Here is a 24439-nt window from a genome sequence, read left to right on the forward strand (position 1 = left end):
TTTCAGTAAACAAATTTGCCCTGTTTTGTTCTTTTAAGGCATTGTTGCCTTGTGGCACCTGGCACAGGTAGATGGCGTTGGCGCTCACCTACTCCTGGCTCAGAAATCTGAATAGGAGACAGGCTGAGAAGAACAGGAAGGACAGAGCCCAGTCATCTGTGCCCAGCTGCCACTGCCACCACCGTTCCGCTAACCAGACTGCTTCCTCCTTTGCAAGGTGCTTGCAAGGGAGTGAGTTCATGTTCCTTGATCTGGAAAGAACAGTTCAAAATAACAGTATTTGGCAGTAGAAAGTGGAATGGAAAGCAGTGACAGCTCCTGCATTGGAAGTCTCTTAACTCTGCAGAAACCTCCAGATACTTAGTTGTTAGGAGTTGCAGCAGATGCCAGAAACAGCGCCTGTAGCTGTCTCCTGAATCCCATCTTCAAGGTCCTGTTAAAATACTATCCTGTCCCCTCCTGAGTCCCAAGAGTCCCCTTCCCCCCGCATCCCCAGCAGCCAAGTCCTGCCTGATGCTGTCTCAGACAGCGCTTGCTCTGTTCTCTCGTGTTTCTCACGTTCAGTCTTACAGGATAGTTACGTGTGCATGTCTCATTTGCAGAGCCCGGCTTCAGATTCCTACACATGGTGGGGACTCGGTGATTAGGTTCTGAATCAGCTGGGTCTGTGTTGTCCAGGTCTTCCAACTCATGGAGTTACCACATGAACTGTTAGAAGATGCAGGCATGCCAAGCACAGCATGGCAGACTTTCAAACCCACTTTCCTTTTACAGGGATAAAAGATCTCTGAATCAACACCAGGCATTTTAAATGAATTCTTGCATACTGTTTTGTTTATTCTTACAAATATCTGCTGGGCGCAAACTGGGTGCTTGACACTCCAAATACGAGAGTCCTCATTCCCAGTGAGAAATGCAAACTCCCAGCGAAGTCAATGCTGCGTGAAAAGTGCTGTAAACAGAGTTCTTAGAAAATAGCCTGAGCGCTTGAAGAAGGGAGTGGTCAGTTCCGACTGGCAGCTCATTCAGGTCATTGTTTCCCAAACTGGGGTCCAAGTTCACTGGATGAATCAAAGGGGAAGTCTCAGAGGTCAGAGTTTTAAGCGCCTGCTTAATGGTATTGGAATCAAACTGAGATTATATAAATAATTAGTGTCCTTCCCCTTCCTGTCTTGCCATTAAGAACTTTTGAACCACCCTAGACCATCAAATAGCTGTGAGTAGCGGCTTCTGCAAGACAAACTTTTTTTTTTTTTTTTTTTTTTTTTTTTTTTTGAGATGGAGTCTCTCTCTGTCGCCTAGGCTGGAGCGCAGTGGCGTAGTCTCAGCTCACTGCAACCTCCGCCTCCCAGATTCAAGCAATTCTCCTGCCTCATCCTCCTGAGTAGCTGGGACTACAGGTGCATGCCACCACACCCAGCTAATTTTTTGTATTTTTAGTAGAGACAGGGTTTCACCATGTTAGCCAGGATGGTCTCTATCTCCTAATCTTGTGATCCACCCGCCTTGGCCTCCCAAAGTGCCAGGATTACAGGCGTGAGCCACCATGCCCGGCCTTACTTTTTATTCTTTAGATTATCCAGTGAAGTCACATGATACACTTATGGGGACTTGAGAGTGTAACAGGGACAGAGGGGTGGGGATGGAGCATTTTCATTTACCTGGTTAGGAGATTCCTCAACCAAACAAGATCTTAACCCCAGCTGCTTCTAAGCAAAGGGAGACCACAGCTGAAATGCAAAGAAATTAGTGAATGTCTACAGGCCTGGATCCAGGGATATTTTCAATAGTCATTATGACTGTGTATGCTCTTTTTGCCTCCAGAACTTCACCCAGTGTAGATGAATAAGGGAAATTCAACATTTCATACATTGTTGCACTAAGTGGCCAAGGTACCTAAAATAGGCAGGACATAGATGAAAATCCAAATTTAGGCTAGGCATGGTGGCTTACGCCTATAATCCCAGCGCTTTGGGAGGCCAAGGCAGGCGTCTCATTGGGTCGAGATGGAGACCATCCTGGCCAACATGGTGAAACCCCGTCTCTACTAAAAATAAAAAATTAGCTGAGCATGGTGGCGTGCGCCTATAGTCCTGCTACTCAGGAGGCTGAGGCAGGAGAATTGCTTGAACTGGGAGGTGGAGGTTGCAGTGAGTCGAGAACACGCCACTCTTTTCCAGCCTGGTAACAGAGTGAGATTCCATCTCAAAAAAAAANTCTTGTCCTCCAGGCTAGAGTGCAATGGCACACGATCTTGGCTCACTGCAACCTCCGCCTCACGGGTTGAAGTGATGCTCCTGCCTCAGCCTCCTGAGTAGCTGGGATTACAGGCGCCTGCCACCATGCCCGGCTAATGTTTGTATTTTTAGTAGAGACAGAGTTTCACCATGTTAGCCAGGCTGGTCTTGAACTCCTGATCTCAGGTGATCTGCCTGCCTCAGCCTCCCAAAGTACTGGGATTACAGGTTTGAGCCACTGCGCCCAGCCAAACTTGAATTTTTTTAAATAGCTTTCAAATGATAAAAGAGCACTTAGCAAAAATCCAAGATCAGTTCATTTAGAACAAAAGTTCTAAATGCAGCACAGGATTTGCAAAATAAAATTCTAGTTATGAATAAAACTTCATCTTAGGTTATGATGGTAAAATTCCCTCAATCCTAATATTGTTTACATTGAATCATTCAACAAAGACTTACTGAGTGCCTGGTATATACCACCTCTGTTCCGGGAATTAGGGATGCAGCCTCCAGCTCAGACAGCCTCCTTTGGAGACCTGGACCAGCAAGCAGCAAGATCCAGAAGTCAGGGGGAAAGTCTGACAACCTGGCTTTTACAGTGATATTCAGCAAACATTCAGAGACCGAACATTGAATGCCAAAGTGAGGCAGAGACATGAGATGACTTTCTGGATATTCCAGTTAAAAATCCTGTTTGGAGGGACCAGGTCCAGGCTCCTTCCTGTGTCATCCAAAGAACTTAAGCCATGCTCTAAGCACTGTTTACTTTGACCATAGGTGGGGTGGCATGTTGAAAAGTGGTAAGACAAAGGCAAAAATAACCATTCTTATTTTCCAGGAGAGAAATTCGTCCCCGATCCTCACATTTCTGATGCGATTTAGAAACTGTAAGGCAGGGCCAGTTTTGCAAAGTGACAAGTAGGGAATCTAAGAATCAGCTTTGATAGCACATCTTAATTCCGTGAGGTTTTCTTCAAACTTTTTTCCTAATAACAGTTTACTAATTGCATTTCTTCATATTAAAGTTATTATTTTACAGCTACCATGTTATAATTAACAATAAACCAAATGACTTAGTAGTGCAGGTTATGACTAATGAACTTTTGTCTGTTCCACAAGAAGTTATTGAGTGCCTGCTATATGCTAGATCCTAGAGATAACAAAGTCTGAGCTTCAGGATCAGCAAGGGCTGCACTCTAATAAATAATTATAATATAGCGTAAGAAATACAATCATATGTCTGCTAAATGAACAGCGGGAACAGAGAGTGGTAGCTACCTCCACGGGCAAGAAGGAGTTAGGAGATCAATTCATTTGGAAGGCTTTGTAAAGGAAAGGTACAAACTGGGTTGAAAGATAAAAAGGCGAGTTGTAAAACTCATGGCGTGCTGTTGGAGAAGGCGTTCTAAGCACCCAGCGTGTGCGATAGTGTCCAAGTTGAAAGGTGCCTTGGATGTCTTCTGATTCCATATCCCAGTCAGGAAACGCCTGCTAGGGAACATTGGTTTTCCAAGAGTGATCTGGGACATAGTTACATTTTCCTCCCACAAGCAGGGATGGGGAGTGGATTTAAACTGCCTGGGAAACCTGCTCATCATTTTTATGTATCTTATGTATTAGTTTACGAAAGTTTCTTTGGGGGAGAAAATAGCTCCGTAGCTAAAAGCCAATGGCGTAGAAAGATCTAGGGGCCCTCTGGGGTAGCCCCACATTTGTGTCCTTAGGTGGAAGAAATTGAGTTAGTTAGTGTATGAGAAAGTGATCTGTAACTGTACGGTACTGAGCACATTTGAATTATTTCTCAGTCTTTTTTTTAAATGATCTCTTTGGGCCTTAGCTCCTTCATTTCCAAAATGAGGATATTTCATCCTGAAGTCTCAACTCCCTGTTAGCTCTAGAAGGATACGACTTTGCGGTTATCCAGCCTTCTCTTGGCTACTTCCTTTTCCATTGCTTTTGACAAGGCGCAGTATTGGAATTAGAGTATCTGGTTTTGTGAGTTATAACTAGTTGTTGGTTTTATAAATCACAGATAGTGGCACACAAAGCCGAGAGTGTTTTCATTTGTAGGTGATGTACATTTCAGTTGCTAGTGATGTGTTTTTTTGTTGCTCCTGTACCCAAAGTCAAATGCTTCAAATCTTGCTTTTAATGAAATATTTATGTTCTTTTGGTAGCCAGAAGTACAACTTGCTGAAGGCTTTGATGTGTTTATGCCCAAATCTCAGCTGGACTCTATACTGTCGAACTACACTCGCTCAGGAAGCCTTCTGTTTAGAAAACTGGTGTGTGCGTTTTTTGATGACAAGACTTTGGCTAACTCCTTACCCAATGGGAAGAGGAAAAGAGGACTCAATGACAACCGGAAAGGCCTAGACCAAAATATTGTGGGTGCAATAAAAGGTTGGTCTGCATCATTTCATTTTGTGGGTTCTTTGTTAGCTTTACCTTCATTCTATAAGGATGCAGCTGAAACTGCAGTAGACTGACTAGTGGCCAGTTTCATTTGCCATTGGCAGTTTAGCCATTGGCATGGCTTGTGGGTATGAGCTCTGTGATTCACCACCCCAAATACCACTAGAATTCATTATTCAAGCTAATGTTAATGTGTTAAAATAATAATTTAAGAGCCGGTTCGATCTGCTGCAGAACCAAAAAGAAGTTTTTTTTCTTATGTGACTTTTAAAATGCAGGTAATTTGTCATTTCTAACTAAGAGCTTCCTCAAAATATGACGTCAACTTAAATTTTTAGTTATAAATGAGAATAAAACTATGATCCTTTTTAAAAAGAAAAAAATGATAAAGTAAAATGGTTCTCTCCAAAGTTTAGAGTTGCTTTACGAGGTTATTGCTTCTAAAGACATTTTAAATCTAAGTGACCTTACTGTGACATCAAACCCTGTACGGCCCCACATGTGGCTGGCACGCTCTGCTCCCCCTTGTTTTGTGCCGTGGAGTCATGCCAGCTCCATTCAGAGACCACCATGGGCCTCTTCTCCTTACCTCCTTTGAGCATGCGTCTGTGTTCCACTGCGTGACGGTGGCCGCGCAGGGACATGTGGGAGCGCCTCTGCATTCATATCCAGTGCCACACCCTAAACCTACTTCTCTCAACTTAAAATGTCCATATTCACATTCAGGTGGATGTAACTTTAGGAAATAGAAGTGCTTAATTCTTACCAAAAAGAACATTAACCAAGTCTCAAATCTAAACACAGCTCCGTGAAAATGAAACTCTGAATCAGGCCTTGCTTAAAACTGGAATGACACATAGGGGTGCGGTGCTTACTAGCTCAGTTCCTGCCTTGTACAGTTGTGAAGTGGGACTTACTCAGAGGGCTTTCTCTGCCCCCTCCAGTTCCCCATTATCTAGCAAAATGAGTAAATGAATTCAATAGTGTTTAAAGGATTCTTGAAAATCCACAATTAACTTTATAAAATAATACAGTTTTTAAACGGAACTAGCAAGTACCAGGCACCCTTTGTTCATGGTCAGGAGGACATAAGCCTTCATTAACAGAGAATTTCTCATGCTCCATCAGAATTTTTTAACTTAAAGTGGCAGTTGAGTTGTATTAAATACGAAAAGCTACAGAGATATCACAAACTGTGCCATTTCTGAAAAGAATGATTCAGCCTGAAGTGACACTAAAAACAACATGGCAGCATTTGAAAAATGGTCAGTGATGTAAATAGGACTTCCTGAAGTGAAGAGGGGCCCTTCTCAAAATAGGAAGGTCAAGGCTACTGATGCTTTTCTGAAATACAGCCAGAAATGGTTTTAATTTTCCTTTTTTTTCCCCAGGGCAGCATATTAATATTATGAAAACATTTGGAAATTAGGGAACTGTAAATGACCGTGGTCCATTTTAACGGCAGTAGAAGAGTTATCCTAATGATAGATGGTAACGAAATAGATCGTGACAAGTGGTTCAATGAGGGTTTCTTCTGCCGTTTTCCATCTAGATTGGACATCATGCAACAGTTTGAAAAAGTATATTACAGGCCGGGCGCGGTAGCTCAAGCCTGTAATCCCAGCACTTTGGGAGGCCAAGGTGGGTGGATCACTGAAGGTCAGGAGTTCAAGACCAGCCTGGCCAACATGGTGAAACCCCGTCTCTACTAAAAATACAAAAAAATTAGTCAAGTGTGGTGGTGCACACCTGTAGTCCCAGCTACTCAGGAGGCTGAGGCAGGAGAATCGCTTGAATCGGGGAGGCTGAGGTTGCAGTGAGCTGAGATCACACCACTGCACTCTAGCCTGGGCAACAGAGCCAGACTTCATCTTAAAAAAAAAAGAAAAAGTATATTACAAATAGAGGACACACCTCATTTCCTCCACTGCTCTATTCTATAAATATGGCAATGAGGCTTTTGCTCCCGATATATAATAAAATAGATAATTCCAATTGAAGAACTTAAAATTTCTTTATAATTAAATCAATTAAAATTCTATAATAACAACACAGTGACTTTTAAACAAATAGAAATCCCATAAGCTACCAGCAACCTAAATCAACAAATAGTTTATTTATTTGGAGTGTTTATTCATAGACACATAGACATATATTTTGATTTTGATTTTTTTCCTGATTACAAAAATAATACATATTTATTTTAAAATGCAAATGATTTAAAAATGTATGGAAAACAAAAAGGCCACTGTAATCTTTCTCACTCTTCCAAGGTTATGGTGCACATTCTTACAGTTTTTACTCAAATGTGAATGTGGCGTCAGATTTGACTCTTTTATAAGGACATTTCTTTCATTCTGGTCAACATTTCTACCTGATTTATGCTGATAATTTCTTGTAAGTTGCTTAAGGACACGCTTTGTCTTATTTTTTTATTAACTGTTGTTCTTGAAAGAGCTCAGGAAATGCCACCTTAAGAAATGCTGCTTTGGTACACAGATTATTTCAAATTGTGGGCACTTGGGGAATAGCAGATGCAGGGAGGGGCTGTCTCTGAACTCTCTTATCTGCCCAAAGACAGATCCTCCAAAAGGAACTCAGTCGCGAACCCTCTCCCTGGAAGTGTCATGAACCAGAGGGAATTAACTCAGATCACAGGGCAAGGGCACTGGAGGTGTTACCACACCCAGAGAGACTTTGTCGCAGGCTGTCACCTGTTCTTCTGAGGGCCCTTTCATCGTTCCCCCAAACCATTTACTGTCCCCTAATTTGTCTACTCCATCTTCCCTCCCCTCTTCCTACAAAGAGGGTATGTAAGCTTCTAGGTCTCACTCTTCTTTCCTGAGGTGCCCCTGTGTACATGACAAATGTGTACTTTTCTCCTGTTAACTTACCTGCTATCAGTTTATTTCATAGACTCAACTGAACCCTCAGAGGGTAGAAGGAAAGTCTTCCCTACCCTGCACACATCATTGAGAGCTCACACAGACCAGGATTTCCGTAAATGCACGTGGGATGAGTGAAGAGGCATAGGTTTTTATTTTTCATCTTGACTTTGACATTAATTTATTGACATAATGGGTCTAGTACTAAATACCCATCCTCATGTCTTCTTATAACTCATCTGGAATGACTGACATTAAAACATTCTTGTAAATTTCTACCAGATAGTAAAATACCAATGAAAGCTAAACCGTATAAACCAAAATTGAATATAAATTTGAATACAACTCTCTTAACTTCCTAATACATTTTTTCTTAACATATTTTCCTTAGTTAAAAGTAGGTTAACCCACATATTACAATACAAAGTGATTTTAAGAAATAGCTATTGGCCAGGCGTGGTAGCTCACGCCTGTAATCCCAGCACTTTGGGAGGCTGAGGCAGGTGGATCACAAAGTCAAAAGGTAAAGACCATCCTGGCCAACATAGTGAAACCCCATCTCTACTAAAAATACAAAAATCAGCTGGGCATGGTGGCACATGCCTGTAATTCCAGCTACTCAGGAGGCTGAGGCCAAAAGAATCACTGGAACCTGGGAGGCGGAGGTTGCAGTGAGCCAAGATAGCTCCACTGCACTCCAGCCTGGCGATGACAGAGTGAGACTCCATCTCAAAAAAAAAAAAAAAAAAAAAAGGAAGTAGCTATTAATTGAAGGTCTGAGGGAATAGCTATATCCAGTTGTTTTTTTGCTATTGGTAGAAATTTTTTTAAAAAAGAAATTTCCCTAACCCGAGTCTTTCAAATCTGAGTAATATGGGAAAATGGTAAATGGTTTCTTCATGCGTAATAGTGCTGTACCAAGGCTGTCCTTGCTGTTCTTACTGTCTACCACCCCTTGGAAACAATTTTGTAAATATTAAATGTACAGGATTTCTTACTCAATCTTTCGTAGGATAATGTGCCAATAGTATATTATTTTGAAAAATCCTGTCATCTAGGAACATAACAAAGACTGGTTAATTTTACAAAATCTCAGAAATGAAAGTAACATTAGGAGTTCAAGTGATTATTAGATTAGTTAAAACAACAATGGGAAAAAGATGAATGAAAATCTATAAAATGCTTATAGGTAGGAACAGAAATGAACTGAAAAAAAGTTTGTTGTGGAGGTTATTAACAAAGCTTTTTGTAGTGGTAATTAATATTCCCTATGACAGTATCTTGAAAATAAAATATAAGCCTCTTTTGTAGAGATTGTATTTTTTACATAATCTCATCTGTTTTATGGTGACTGACAATAGTAATTCATTAAAAATTTGTTGGTAAGTATGACTCAAAGTATTGCTGATGAAAGAGTTTTTAATTAGAAACACTCACCTGAGCATTTTGAATTAATGAAGAAGAAGCAACTTATGATCTTACTAAGTAGAGTCTTAGGTTTTAGTGCTGGGGATAAAGCTTAGAATCTTGGATTTGATTCGGAGTTGATTTTATAGCCAGAGTGGAAGCTATGTTTTTCCTTACCTGCTGAGGTTAGAATTGGTCCACATCTAGCTCTTGCTGTGATGTACTCAGTAGACCATGCAGATTAACGTGGTTAGAGTTGTATAAATATGGTAGAATATTTAAGTCTCTGAATGCGCTTCAGAAAATACAGTTGCAATGAAGCAATTTTTAGAGCCACAGTTGTAGGATTTTTAATTCAGCTTCATAGTGATTAGTTGAGAAAGTTTTATTACTATCAAACTGCCCTGGAGTCTTGAATCTTCTTGCATTCGGTGGAAATTACCTCTGCATGTCAAGTGAAGGCCTTGTTGGGGGTTCTTAGTTCACTCCACTTAGCACAAACTGCTGCTCTCCTGAGAAGCCAGCACTGATGGTCTGCCTGGACAGCCACAGGTATCAGAACTTCTCTGGGCGGGACAGTCCTTGGTTGATAGCACTCCAAAAAAATAAGTGCCTTCTTACAAGATTAGAATGGATGCCTGGTCGCTTCTGCTGTCACACTTTCACAGGCTCTGCAGATATCACCACCAAGCCTCTTATTTTATTCTTGTGACTCTAGATACCTATAGGGTCCATTTGTTATTTTATAGTATCTCTATTTCCATTAGGATTTAATTTTTAAAAAGTGAAATAGCAATTTTCTATTTGATCTCACTTAGGTTTAAATTAATGTGGTTGACGTGGAATTTGCATCTGATCTATTTATTTCCTGATAGTAACTTATCTGTGTTCTCAGAACGCCTTATAAGAACAAGGCTAAAACATTAGCTTGGATTTGAGCATCCCTCCAATGCTGATTATTTTATTTCCATGTATAGGAGAGAACACTGAGACTATGAGAAGTTAAATAAACCCATTTAATTTAAACAACTAGTAAGTGGTGGAATCAGGACTTACCCCGAGGACTGTCTGACTCCAACGCCATTTTCCAGCACACTAAACACTTGAGTCTTTCTAAAGGGAGTATTTGAAAAGAAAGAAAGATGTCCCACTTTTTAATTTCTATCTTAAACTTTACCATTTTGGATTCTTTATAAATTCCACTAGGACATACGAATGATTCCAGATGACCAGTTACTTATTTATGCAAAGCATATTCAAAGTGATTTTCTGGTTAAAGTATAGCTAGACATCAATTTCTTTACTAGTGTCAGGGCAGGTCTTTTCTTGAAGATAGTGAGAATCAGTCCCATTGTGCTTGGGAGGAAAAAAGAAGTCTGATCCCTTCCGTCGAGAAAGAGATACTTCTGAGACACTTCAGTACATAAAACCACAAGGAAACAGCTTGGGAGTAAACACTTCATATACCTCGTGTTCCAAAGTTGTATGTAAATCAAATTCTAGTTTAAATGTTTGGCAATCAGAACCAGTTGACGAATGCTGAAGGGAAGCATTCATCAATTGGTTCTGATTGCCAAACGTTTAAACTAGCTTTTGGGAAGATGATTAATCACCTGTTAATTTGCCTTCGTATTTTTACATATCTGATCTGCTTAAAACAAGATATGTTTACATAATACACAACATCGGTATAATTACATCAGAAATATTGTTTGCCTCTTGGCTGCGTTTGTAACTCTCACCTAGTTGTTGTTGTAGTCGGTATTTTCCCACAATTTATGAAGGCCCAGTGACAAGGAGGTCATGTTGAATCTCGGCTGTTCTCTATCTGTAGCCCTCTATTTCCAGCCCCTTCCATGGTGGTTCTCATATGTTAGTGTGCATCAGAATTTCCTGGGGTGTTGGTTCGAAATTCAGACTTATGGGTCCTATGCTCAGAGATAGATTCAGTGGGTTTAGGGTAGTCCCAGAAGTCGCATTTTGAACACACAGCCCCAGGGGATTCCGATTGCTTTCAGATGCCACGTGGAGCAGCAGCACAGTCAGAGCTCCCGAGTCCAACATCACTAACAGGTATCGATCCGAGTCTAACAGCAACGACGGGTATCAGCCCCAAGTCTAACAGCGATGACGGGTATCAGCCCCAAGTCTAACAGTGATGACGGGTATCAGCCCCGAGTCTAACAGCAATGATGGGTGTCAATCCCGAATCTAACAGTGACGATGATGTCGGCCCCCAGTCTAACAGCGATGACGGTGTCAATCCCGAACCTAACAGTGATGACGATATCGGCCCTCAGTCTAACAGCGATGACTGGTGTCAATCCCGAATCTAACAGTGATGACGACAGTGATGACGATGTCGGCCCCCAGTCTAACAGCAATGACGGTGTCAATCCCGAACCTAACAGTGATGACGATGTCGGCCCCCAGTCTAACAGCGATAACGGTGTCAATCCCGAATCTAACAGCGATGACTGGTGTCAATCCCGAATCTAACAGCGATGACGATATCGGCCCCCAGTCTAACAGCGATGACGGGTGTCAATCCCGAATCTAAAAGTGATGATGATGTCAGCCCCCAGTCTAACAGCGATGACGGGTGTCAATCCCGAATCTAAAAGTGATGATGATGTCGGCCCCCAGTCTAACAGCGATGACGGTGTCAATCCCGAACCTAACAGTGATGACGATATCGGCCCCCAGTCTAACAGCTATGACAGGTGTCAATCCTGAATCTAACAGTGATGACGATGTCGGCCCCCAGTCTAACAGCGATGACGGGTGTCAATCCCGAATCTAACAGTGATGATGATGTCGGCCCCCAGTCTAACAGCGATGATGGTGTCAGTCCCGAATCTAACAGTGATGATGATGTTGGCCCCCAGTCTAACAGCGATGACGGGTGTCAATCCCAAATCTAACAGTGATGATGATATCAGCCCCGAGTCTAACAGCGATGTCGGGTGTCAGCCCCGAGTCTAACAGCGATGACGATGTCGGCCCCCAGTCTAACAGCGATGACGGTGTCAGTCCCGGATCTAACAGTGATGATGATGTCGGCCCCCAGTCTAACAGCGATGACGGTGTCAGTCCCGGATCTAACAGTGATGATGATATCAGCCCCGAGTCTAACAGCGATGTCGGGTGTCAGCCCCAAGTCTAACAGCGATGACGGGTGTCAATCCCGAATCTAACAGTGATGACGATATCGGCCTCCGGTCTAACAGTGACGATCAGTACTGGCCCTGAGTCTTAAGAGCGATGACAGTTATCGACCTCAATTCTAACAGCAGTGATGGGGATGACATGGGTATCAACTATACACAACGGCCCCAATGAAGCTTGGGCTCCTTCAGCCATTTCTCACCAGCACCTAGTTTTCTAAAGGCTGCTCCACCCCTCTTCTGGAATCAGTGAGAAGGAAGGTAGCCTTGTTTCAGCTGCCGTCATTCTCTGAACATTGAGGGTTTAAAATTCTTTCTTTGTGTTGTATGACACAAGGGTCCTGGTTTCAGACACAGCTACAGTGCCTCACCAGGACTAGCTGGAATAGCTGCCCACTTCACCAAGGTGGAAGAAGGCGTTTCCAGACTCCAGCGTAGATCTCGCTTATGGATCACTAAACAAATGCCATTTCATTTTCCATACAACCTTGTTATGACAGTCTTGAAGAAAATGCAAAATCCGGCCCAGCGCAGTAGGATCACACCTGTAATCCCAGCACTTTGGGAGGTCAAGGTGGGCAGATCACAAGGTCAAGAGATCGAGACCATCCTGGCCAACATGGTGAAACCCCGTCTCTACTAAAGATACAAAAATTAGCTGGGCCCATGTGGTGCACACCTGTAGTCCCAGCTACTTGGGAGGCTGAGACAGGAGAATCACTTGAACTTGGGAGGTGGAGGTTGCAGTGAGCTGAGATCACACCACTGCACTCCAGCCTGGCGACAGAGTGAGACTCCGTCTCNACTTGAACTTGGGAGGTGGAGGTTGCAGTGAGCTGAGATCACACCACTGCACTCCAGCCTGGCGACAGAGTGAGACTCCGTCTCAAAAAAAAAAAAAAAAAAGAAAATGTAGAATCCCTTCTTGGCAAGCTCTTGGCCAAGGTCTCCTTGACTGTATATTTGAAGCACTTGTTCAGCTGACTTTTCTCTAAACAGTGTGTTACAGAAGATACCATCTTTGCTCCTTTTTAGATACTGGAGTAAGTCATGAGAACCCCAGAACCTTTGCAATATTTTCATTGATATCATAAACCTAGAAATCATCAGCAGGCATGAAATTTCTGCTAACAACATATTTATTGCCTGAGCCAGTGACTAAGGCATGGCCCTGATGTTAAGGAATGTGCAGTCTAGAAAGACATATCAGTGATGACCCCTAACAGAACCATGCTCCAAGACAAAATAAAATAAATGACAGATATCTATTACATGGCATGGGGAGAAGGAAGCACAGAAGATGTAATCTCACTGGGGGAAGGCCTCGCCGAATAGATGATGTCTGAACTAGGCCTTGATTGAAGAGAAGTATATCAAATGCAGAGAGAATGGAAAAGATTACAGAACATGTTTAGTGAAGCTTAAATTCAATAAAACATTGGGTGAAAACATTTTGCCTCCAGAACTGTTTAAGGCTCATTCTCATTGGTGAATCTTAAGTCCTCAGCAACCTGCTTACCTTAATGTGTTTGACTTCATGGATATAATGCCAGTGAAATGGACTCAGAGATAGTTTACCTCCAAGCGTTTGAGCCAGAGCTGTGCTTCTTAAAGTTTAAAGTTGCTTATTATTTATTTTATTTTTTATTTTTATTTATTTATTTTTCGAGACAGAGTCTTGCTCTGTCACCCAGGCTGGAGTGCAGTGGTGCGATCTCGGCTTACTGCAATCTCCGCCTCCCGGGTTCAAGTGATTCTCCTGCCTCAGCCTCCCCAGTAGCTGGGATTACAGGCATGTGCCATCGCCGCCACACCTGGCTAATTTTTGTATTTTTAGTAGAGTCGGGTTTCACCATGTTGGCCAGGCTGGTCTTGAACTCCTGACCTCGTGATCTGTCCACTGTGGCCCCCCAAAGTGCTGGGATTACAGGCGTGAATCACCGCGCCCAGCCCAAAGTTGCTTCTTTTTTTTTTTTAATTGCATTTTAGGTTTGGGGGTACATGTGAAGAACATGTAAGATTGTTGCGTAGTTACACACATGGCAGTGTGGTTTGCTGCCTCAAAGTTGCCTCTTAAAGTTACCTTGGCCCCATCCCAGACCTGATGAATTCAGATCCCTGGGGCTGGGGCCACGGTGAGTCTACGCTTCACCACTCCTTCATCACCATAAGCTCAGAGAAGGGATCTCATCTTCCTCAGAACGATGAATTCATAAGTTTACTGCATCAGGAGCAAAAATGGAAATGTGGAGAAACTTGTTAAGAAGGGTGTGGCTTTTATTGATCTTTCTTCAGCCTGTCACATAATGGGCAGGAACCAGTTGTGGATTCACCAGCAAGGATTCAACTGCAACCCCCAGTTACTGAATTCTTACAAAACCTGCCTTTTAACACCACCACTAGGACTGACAAAAACAGCCTCCTGTCAAAAGAGATGAGTTTCTGGAGCATAAACAGGGCCACTACGGTAGAATGTGCACCACACCACACTGTGGGCACCACTGCCGCTGCTGACACTGGATTTCATATTATTGTGACAGTTTCCCTGCAGGTGAAAGTACAGTGTCCTGAGGAAATACACCTTTCTAATCTGAACAGTGGCTCCATATGGGTTAGCTGTGGCCTTGAAAATAGAAAGCAGTGTTTTCTGCACAGCCCGTCTCTTTTCTATGTAACTCGCTGAATTGTTTGGCTCATCAAAGATGCTCACCAGCATCCTTTAATGCCACATCCTCCTATTTTCTCTCCCCTTGTGGGGAAGCAGAATAAGTTCAGAATCAGTCAGGTCACATTCCTTTTCTTCTGGACATACAATTGGTGCCAGTCATCTAGCAAATGTTTCATTTCAGTTCTGTAACAAATATTGACTGTCTCCTACAAGGTACTCATCCAAAATCTGAAAGACTGAGGAATTGGCATTTGCTAGTATTTCTGCCCTAAAGGTGCATTGCAATTGATCATGGAATACTCAAAAAAAAAAAAAAATGAAAAAACTAAGAGTATATGCAAAACCCCTTAAAACTAAGAGTGTAAGAAAATCCCTTAGAAATCCGTAACCTTCATTTAAAATGGAACTGAAAGCTGCCATCGATTTTGGCTGCCTGTCAGACATTTTTGTATAAGAGTCAAGCACAGCTTTACCTATCTGTGAAAAACAGGCTTAGCAGAGAGAGGTGCTCCTTTTTGGAATTAATCAGGTCTTCTGACTGACTGCTGCCTCCAGTCAAGTCTTCTGCTGTACAGACTGTGTTTCCAAGTTGTGTTTCTTGCATCCTGCTCTTGGTTAGATTTTGACACCCCTCCATGGTCAGCTCATAGTGTTTCTCAGAAACCCTTTTATATTCAACCCTAGCATCCTCCCATCAGCCCTGCCCCTTGATCACAGAGTAGATCCAATATTCGTTATTTTAAGCACCTTCCTCCTGACACCGCATCATCACCACACATACCATTTTGATCCACTTAGCCAGGTATGGCTACCAGGGGGGCCAATCCCAATTAGAAAGGAAGCCAGGATAGTGGAGACCAGAACGTATAGGACATTCAGGTTTACTGCAGGGCATGGGGCCTGTGCTGGCCTCTTTCTGAAGAGTCAGCAGTAACCCTGCTTACCTACACAGCAGTCACCTTGGTGGTGGCGTGGGCCAGCTAACACAGACATCCCCTCTCAACTACATTATTTTTAGCAGAGACGTCAACTCACTCTTCAAGTTTGAAAGCTAGGAAATACCTTGAATGCTTCTTTTTGTTTGTTTCTGCAACTAACCCTCCTTAATTACCTGACCCTGTCAACTCTGTTTCTCCCTCCTCTCTCATTCACTGCCCTTTGGCTTCTTTGACACCATCCTGGTCCAGCTGTGCATCGCTCTGTCCTTGAAATTCTGCAAACACACTCTCAAAATGTCCTCCCTTCCCCTCCTTTCTCCTTCCAGTTCACACTGTACCCTAACAGCCTGTAACACCCATGAAACCAAATCTCATGACGTCGTTTTCCTACTTACCTCCCTCTGGCCAATTAAACCTGAAGTCTGGCTCTTCCAAACCCTCCGCAACTTTAATTTCTCTCTCGTTGCGAACATATTTCCTGGTGCGTCCTCCCAGGTGAACCAGCCCAGCACCGACACTGTTCCTCAAGCACCACTCATTCATTCTGGACATCATGTGATGCTGTTCTCTGCAGGGTCGTGGTGCCCTTCTCTCCTCTCTATAGACAAGTCTGACTTGTTCTTCCTGGTGTTGCCCGTCTCATCCCCTGTACCGTGAGACTTTTTCAGGTGCCGTAAACTGTACCGATTGCCCCTTTCTCTGAGTGCCAGTAGTGCTTACTGCCTCTAGACGGCTAAGCAGTACCTCTTAACTCTCTGCCTTGCTACTGGTGGCCTCTATGGGAGATGAGCATGTCATTTACTTCGCACACTGGGACACTCTTGAGAGTCAATATGGTGCTGTTAATTATCTCATTGGGAAAACAGGCGCTTTAAACTTGAACTTTCCTGGGCAGAACAGGATATATGGTCATGCTGTTTATATTAGAGTGTCTTGTCTTCCCAACAAGACTATAACCTCCTGTGGGCAGAGATCATGTTTTATGTTTGCTTTGTATGTTCCTTGTCCCGTGAAACAGCACCACTCACATAACTAATGATCAGTAAATATAGGAAGGAAGAAATCAGTCAATTTATCTTCTCTGAAAAAGATGGTTTCATATAAATCAAAACAGTGCTCCCACATTGGATGTGTACAGGGCATGAATAACAAGATAACTACACAACTTCTCCATGACAATTTGGAAAAGGGCAGCTGAAATCCAAGGAGGCAGAATATAAATTTGAAGATTAGAAGAAACAGCAGCAACAGACAGATCAAATGGCGTATAGGAATTAAGGGTAGTTTGGACTAAATCAAGGTTAAAGAAAATAAAAAAAGGAATTAAGGGTAATGTAATCTTGTTGATCAAAAACATCAGGGTAATCTAAATTAAAAAAACCTTAAGTTTATATTCAGTGAGGGCTCTGAACGCACTGATCATTGTTAAATATCAGAAAGAAACCTCCACAGTATGCGACGTGGAAGGTGTAGTTTGTCATGCTTTCATTCATACTAGAGAGGAATCATCCTCAAGAGATGAAGTATAATCATTTTATTGTGGGCTTTTGGTTTAAATAAACCTAATAATGTTATCCATAGTTAGGTTCAATGTGCTGTTTCCCAGTCTTCCTACCTGAAGACCTCTTGACAAATCCGTATCCTTTCCCTCCAGGAATATTTTAGCCTTTGTCTTAGCAGCTTGGTGCCTGAAAGAGAGAGGATCAGATAAAAGGGAACTCCTGTCAGCCTCAGAATGCGAACCCCAAGTTTTCCTGCAGCTGATCTCAGTGAAAAGGGAGTTGCCACCGTGTAAAAAGGAACAGGAAATTAAATCATACCTCTGCTGTTAGGACCCTGTCCTAACGCCCCCACATCTTCCCCCCATGTCCACGGTGGGATAGTGCATAGATCTCCACTGATGGGCGAGACCACCATCCCGCACCTGCCTTCCCAGCTCCTCACCTGTCCTTCTCCCAGCCTCTGTCACCTCTGGGTTGGGGTCTGACCTGAGCGTCCTGGCACTGGTGGCATTCATTCCAGACCTCCTGGCGAGGGGGAAAACTCAGTGCCTCTTGGAATGACTTTGAAGTTCATATACTGAGAAACCCTCGCTTTAAAAACGGAAAAACTCATGACTGTCTCCTCATTCATTTATCTCAAGAACAGTCAAGCCCAGTGACGTTGTGTGGAGGGAACTCATGTGTTTTCTGCCCCTTTCTTGCCTAAGGTCCCTGAGCTGGTGATTCCCAGTCTTTTAAATTTCATGTTGCTTGAGCATCAGTGTTCTATTCTGTACAATAAATAAATGAATTGTACAAAACGAAAGGCATCTTGCAAGTAGAATTTCTATAAATCTATAATTTTTTTTTTTAGACAGATTCTCACAGTGTCACCCAGGCTGGAGTGCAGTAGTGTGATCATGGCTCTCTGCAACCTCCGCCTTCCAAGCTCAAGCAATTTCTCCTGCCTCAGCCTCCAGAGTAGTTGGAACTATAGGTGTGCACCACCGCGCCCAGCTAATTTTGTATTTTTAATAGAGACAGAGTTTCGCCATGGTGGCCAGGCTGGTCTCAAACTCCTGATCTCAGGTGATCCGCCTGCCTCAGCCTCCCAAAGTGCTGGGATTACAGGTGTGAGCCACTGTGCCTGGACTATTAAATCCATAATTTTGAAACTTTTTTTTTTTTTGCTGAAAAACAATGGATTAAACAGTCAAACGTCATTATACTAAAGCTTATTATTACCCAGATCTTGATACTTAACAAATAGGACTTACTCCATCGAAATACACCAACCATTTTAAACAAAGGCGCTGCACAGCTCACCAAAGGAAAGTCCCTCTTCCCAACAGTTGTATTATAAATAGGTGCCTCCTTAAACTGATGGAAATTAAAATTAACCTTGTTTAATCTGAGAAACACTGTCAGCACTTTGGGGCTCTTCCTTTTAGACAGAAATGTCTTTGTAGCAAAACCAAATGAAGGAAGACAAGGGATATTGTCTACCCCCCTCCCACCAGGCCGCCACACACACACACACACACACACACACACACGCAGAATGAGAGAGAGAGGGAGAGACAGCTCTGGCCTCAAATCGGTGAGCATCACTGGGATTGAACAAGACTCTTCAAGCCTCAGAGACCCACCAGTGTGGAGATAATGAAGGGGAACATGGGATGTAGATTCACTCCTCACTGCCTTTCAGGCTCTTGAACCATCACTTTCTCTAGGAAAAATAAAAAAGTGTAGCTTGACTCACTTTTAAAGTCTCCTGTTAAAATAATAATAAACGTCTCCAGGTCAGAGATTCTGTGGTTCAGAGATGGTAGCCCAAATTCTCAGAAGTAAACCTAAAGAACCAGATAAATATGGCTTGGAATGAATCGTATGGATATCTAGGGCCCTTTTCATTACATCAACCAACTGAAAATAGCCCCATACCGTAGCAGTCCACCCTAAGTATGAGGCGTTCTCACGGCCAGCTTTTGCAGTCCTTGACTTTTGTGTCTGTATATCTGACTGCCCCGCATGCCGGCTCCTGCTAAAGTCTCACATCTATAACGCAGTGAGATATTCTCATTTCATCAGTAAATACCTCTTCTGTAATACTTTATTTCCTTAATTTAAAGGTATCATTTTTAGGTGCATTAGTTGATGAACTGTGCTAAACTCTTACTGTCAAACCAAATCTGGAATGAACTTCAGGGCTCAGTATATTTTGAGACCTCTGGCTATTTAGTGAAGAAATGCTTCCTTCAGTTCCTTTAAGTAACAGACCAGAGAAAAAGTGTTGTCAGATTTATTCTTTCACGAACCATGCATTCATACCTGCCTATTATGTGCCAGCAGTGAACGGAAGGCTTGATCTCTGCCCTGGCTTTGAGCTTGCAGTCTTGATGAACACTGGACATTGTTATTTTTAAAATCGCTGGTTAACGAACTCAGGCAGGCCTTATCTGGGAAGGCCACGTCTCAGTTGAGACCTGAAGGATGAGATGTACTGATGTCTTCTGTGTTTTTCCCTGAAGGCAAATTACTGAGTCTTCTCCCAGCTACCTTTTAAAGATAGCTTTTGGTGCTTATCCCAAAAGAGTGTGTGTAAGGAGTATAATTGAAATCTAGTCAGCATTGACATTTCTGTGGCATAGCCCTAGGAGAAATTTTCTGATTTGTTCATAGACTGAAGAATGACATTTGTCCCCATTAGCAGTAGTCTGTAGGTTAAAACGTTGAAATAACGGTGTCCCTCTCCATCTTGAATGTGGTAAAGACATTTGCTAAGATTTGTTCTCTCTACCTTCCCCTAAGATTTAAAACAGCTATTATTAATAATTTGCTTCATACCCCCTCTCTATTTTAAGAATCAAGATGTTCCTCTACCTTCCATTCTCTCTCTTCCCCACCCCAGAGTAACCTGAAGTATCCATTCTTTTGGAGACTTGGCCCAGGCTGGAGGGCAATGGCGCAGTCTCGGCTTACTGCAGCCTCCAAGCCTCCCGGGTTCCAGCGATTCTGCCTCAGTCTCCCGAGTAGCTGTAATTACAGGCGCCAGCCGCCATGCCCAGCTAATTTTTGTATTTTTAGTAGAGACGGGGTTTCACCATGTTGGCCAGGCTGGTCGAGAACTCCTAACCTCGTGATCCACCTGCCTCAACCTCCCAAAGTGCTGGGATTACAGGCATGAGCCGCCACACCCAGCCCATTCATTCTTATCTTACCACTTGTGTTCCAGTAAATCCTGTTTATTATTGTTTTGTGTCCTGCTTACAGATCTTCATCCGCAGCATCACGCTCTAATTGTGCCACTTGGTTGCGTTTCACATGTCCTTTCTCCTTTTTAAAGCTTTGTCCCTCTCCATACACTATAACTCTAGTTTATCCATTTCATCTGCTAGCCACTGCATGGCAAAGCCCTTCTTCCTCCAGCCTTCTCATAAGAAGAAGCTGGCTCTTCTCTTGCCCTGTCACCCAAGGCAGCTGTCGTCTCTGCGTTTCTGGGTGCCCATGTGTGAGTTTCTCTGGAGAACACACCAGGCAATGGAACAGCCAAGTAACAGGGAACAGCATCTTCGGCTTCACTGGGGATTGTCAGGTTGCTCTCGAAACTGATAAACTGATGCAGCCGCCAGCAAGGTAGAAGAAATCCAACTTTCTGGCATTCTTGCCAAGATCTCTTGTTACCAGGCTTTCATTTCCACCGGTCTGGTGGTTCTCAAGTGACGCTCAGTGGTAGAATCTCTGATCACTGACGAAGCTCTGCATCCTTTCCTATTTGTCATGATTTAGTTATTTTTCCTCTGTGGATTTCTATCCTCTTCCTATTTTTCCACTAGGTGGTTCTTCTCTTACTGACTTGGGTTTTTTTGTCAACGATATGCATTGCAAATATCGCTCCTTATTTTCCAATTGTGAAAACATTGCCCACAATGTCTTTTATCTTTCCAAAGTTGAGATTTGACAGGCAGACAGATTTTCTTTACGTTTTTTGCCTTTTTGTGCCCATTTTAAAAGAACCTACTCGCATGATATAATGGTATCCTCTTATTTTTTTTTCAACAAAGTTTTATTTTTTATATTCAGGTCTTTAATCCACCTGGAATTTACTTTTACCTAAAATGTGAGGGAGAGATTTAATTTAATTGTTTTTCACTGTGGATAGTCAGTCATCTTAACAGCATCCATATTCTACTGATTCATAATTCTATCTCTGTCATATACTGAGCTCCTCTCCCAATGTTTATATTTGGTCTTTTATCTACCTTCATTTGTTATCTGAGTCATTGTTTTCATTACTTTGACATTGTAATAATTCTTAAGATCTTACAGGTCATGCCTCTGCTTTCCTCCTCCCCTTTCTCCTCTCTAGTTCTTTGCCTCTATGTTGTTTTCTTCTTCCTGTAAATGGGAAGGCCGGCCAGGAGATGACTGAATCAGGGGGGTAGTTCCCCCATACTGTTCTTGGGGTAACAGGTAAGTCTCACAAGATCTGATGGTTTTATAAATGGAAGTTCCCCTGCGCAAGCTCTTTTGTCTGCCGCCATGTAAGATGTGCCTTTGCTCTTCCTTCACCTTCTTCCATAAATGGGAAGAAAAAATGGGTTATTCTAACCCATAAACAGATTGAACCCATTTATGCTTAGTGTTCCATTATTGGAATGCTAAGCTTGTGGGAGGTATTTATATTCTACTGTTCAAGGTCATTGCCAAGGTCTGTTTTTTTCACAAAATATTTGCAACCTCCACCATAAATCGGTTAAGCACAGTGTTTAGTAATTGTTTGAATGAGTCTGTGTGCTATATTCTTCTAGTCTTTGTTCTGAAATTTTCCTCATCACTGTGGAATGATGTGGAGTTTAGTTGGTTGATTTGTTCTAGATCAAGGCTGGTGTTTCTTCACTATTTGAAGATATTCCAGTGTTCTCTAGATTCAGTTGTTGTAGAGTCTGATCATGCTGTTCTTCTGTAGATCATCTGTCTTTTTGCTGTAGTTGCCTGTAGGATCTCTTTGCCTTCAGTGTTCTTTGGTTTCTTACTACAGGTCTAGTTATGTATTTATTTTTCTTAATCTGCTTTGTTGTTGTGCTTCTTAGAACCAAGGATCTGTGACTCACCAATTCTGAAAACTTTTTATCTACTCTCTCTTTGCTTTCCTTCATTCTTTCAGTTCTCTCTCTCTGAAACATCTATTAGTGTTTACTGGACTTTTTTTCTCTATCCTTTGTATCTCTTATCTGTTCTAGTTCCATCTCTCATCTCTATGTTACAGTCTGGGTCATTCTCCATTCTCCAGATCTGTCTCCCTGACCTGCTCAGTGATATTAATTTATCAATTAACATGTCCTTTGAGTTTTTACCTTTCATATGGTTTGACTGTGTTCCCACCCAGATCCCACCTTGAATTATAATAATCCCCATGTGTCAAGGGCAGGCCAGGTGGAAGTAACTGAATCATGAGGGTCATTCCCCTATACTGTTCTTGTGGTAGTAAATAATGGTCACAAAATCTGTTGGTTTTATAAATGGGAGTTCCCCTGCACAAGCTCTCTTTCCTGCCACCATGTAAGATATTCCCTTGCTCTTCCTTCACCTTCTGCCGTGATTGTGAGACCTCCCCAACCATGTGGAACTGTGAGTCCATTATAAATTATAAAATTAATCTTTCCTTTATAAATTACCCAGTCTCAGGTACGTCTTTATTAGCAGTGTTAGAACAGGCTAACACAAGATACTATATTTTTAATTTCTGTAAGTTCTATTTGGTTCTTTTTGAAATCAGCCAATTATTCTCCTGGTGCATTGAGTTTTTCCTTGCTCATTTTAAACACACTTACTTTGCTGTCCATTGCCATCTGCAAGGGGCTTGTCACCCTGCAGCTTCTGAGTCCGCTGCCTCTGGCATTTGCTGGGTCATTGTATGTTTTCCTATTTTAAATATGAGCTCATCTCTAGAAGGCCTGTTTTCCTTTTCTTTTTTCTGTGAGAATCTGTTGTGGCCCAGGTTTCAGGTCATCCTTGCAGACTCATTTGCATTTTCCTCTGTGCAGAACCCAGGGGTGTCAACAGCAATGCTTCTGCTCACTTACACTTTTATGCAGTGGTACAACCTCAGATTCCAAACCTCTGCCAGGTGCAAGCCAACCATTTAGAATTTTTTTTTTTTTTTTTTTTTTGAGATAGAGTCTTGCCCTGTCTCCCAGGTTGGAGTGCAGTGGCACGATCTTGGCTCACTGCAACCTCCACCCCCCAGGTTCAGCAGTTCTCCTTCCTCAGCCTCCTAAGTAGCTGGGCTTACAGGTGCATGCCACCATGCCCAGCCGATTTTTGTATTTTTAGTAGAGACAGGTTTGGCCATGTTGGCCAGGCTGGTCTCAAACCCCTGACTTCAAGTGATCTGCCCACCTTGGTCTCCCAAAGTGCCAGGATTACAGGCATGAGCCAGCATACCTGGCCGCATTTAGAATTTTCTAAGGAAACTTTCTTTTTTCCCCTCAGAGCAGGGACAGAGCTTGCTTGTTGCCTCGCTGTACTCGAGGGTAGACCCTTATTCTTCAAAGCCTCACCAGAGGCTTTCGTTCCAGCTCCCCGCTCACGTAGGCCCGAGACCTCCTTGCCCTTGCCCTGCAGGTGTAGAAACCTGAGCTTCACGTGGCACTGTGTCTCCCCCACCCACCCCAGGACAGTCGCAGGCTGTGCCTTTGGAATGCACGTGCTCTTCCCTGGAGCTTTCTCCACCCTCTTTCTCCCTTCTTCAGCTCACGTCCACTTTTTTCTTTGGTTTCGGCTCAGCCATCACTTTATCCGAAAACTTTCCCACCTAAGAATGGGTGAGGTGCCCCTTGGCTGTGTACCTGCTGGGCTTCTGGGATCACGGTGTGCTCTGGGCTGTCCTTGACTTCTGACTGCCTTTATCCTCCCTTTATCCACTGCACTGCAGGCTTTTTGGGGACAAGGGACCATTTGTTCAGTAATACCTAGCATAGACTTGGCATATTGTGTGTGGTGGATAAATATGTCTTGAATTAATGCATTTTATTTTTGTAGTAAGGTCACAATGAGGTTTCAGTGCCAGATTCGTAACCCTCAGTTTGTATACAGGATCAGAGAGCATCATCCACTGTAATTGCACTTAATAAGAACCAACGAAAATTTGGCCGGGCGCGGTGGCTCAAGCCTGTAATCCCAGCACTTTGGGAGGCCGAGGCGGGTGGATCACGAGGTCAAGAGATCGAGACCATCCT

General features: G+C 42.8%; 1 protein-coding gene across 10 annotated transcripts in view; it reads left to right on the forward strand.

Annotated features, from left to right (window-relative positions):
- BEND7 (BEN domain containing 7) overlaps positions 1–24439 on the forward strand; it is a 92319-nt gene that overhangs the window by 47540 nt on the left and 20340 nt on the right. For all 10 annotated transcript variants that reach the window (XM_037739023.1, XM_017529839.2, XM_017529837.2 and 7 more), the window contains one exon: positions 4415–4640. In XM_037739023.1, the coding sequence (XP_037594951.1) occupies positions 4415–4640 (226 nt within the window). The remainder of the gene's footprint in view (positions 1–4414; positions 4641–24439) is intronic.

This window comes from Cebus imitator, unplaced genomic scaffold (genome assembly GCF_001604975.1).
Source record: "Cebus imitator isolate Cc_AM_T3 unplaced genomic scaffold, Cebus_imitator-1.0 Scaffold61, whole genome shotgun sequence".
In the NCBI taxonomy this organism is placed as follows: Eukaryota; Metazoa; Chordata; class Mammalia; order Primates; family Cebidae; genus Cebus; species Cebus imitator.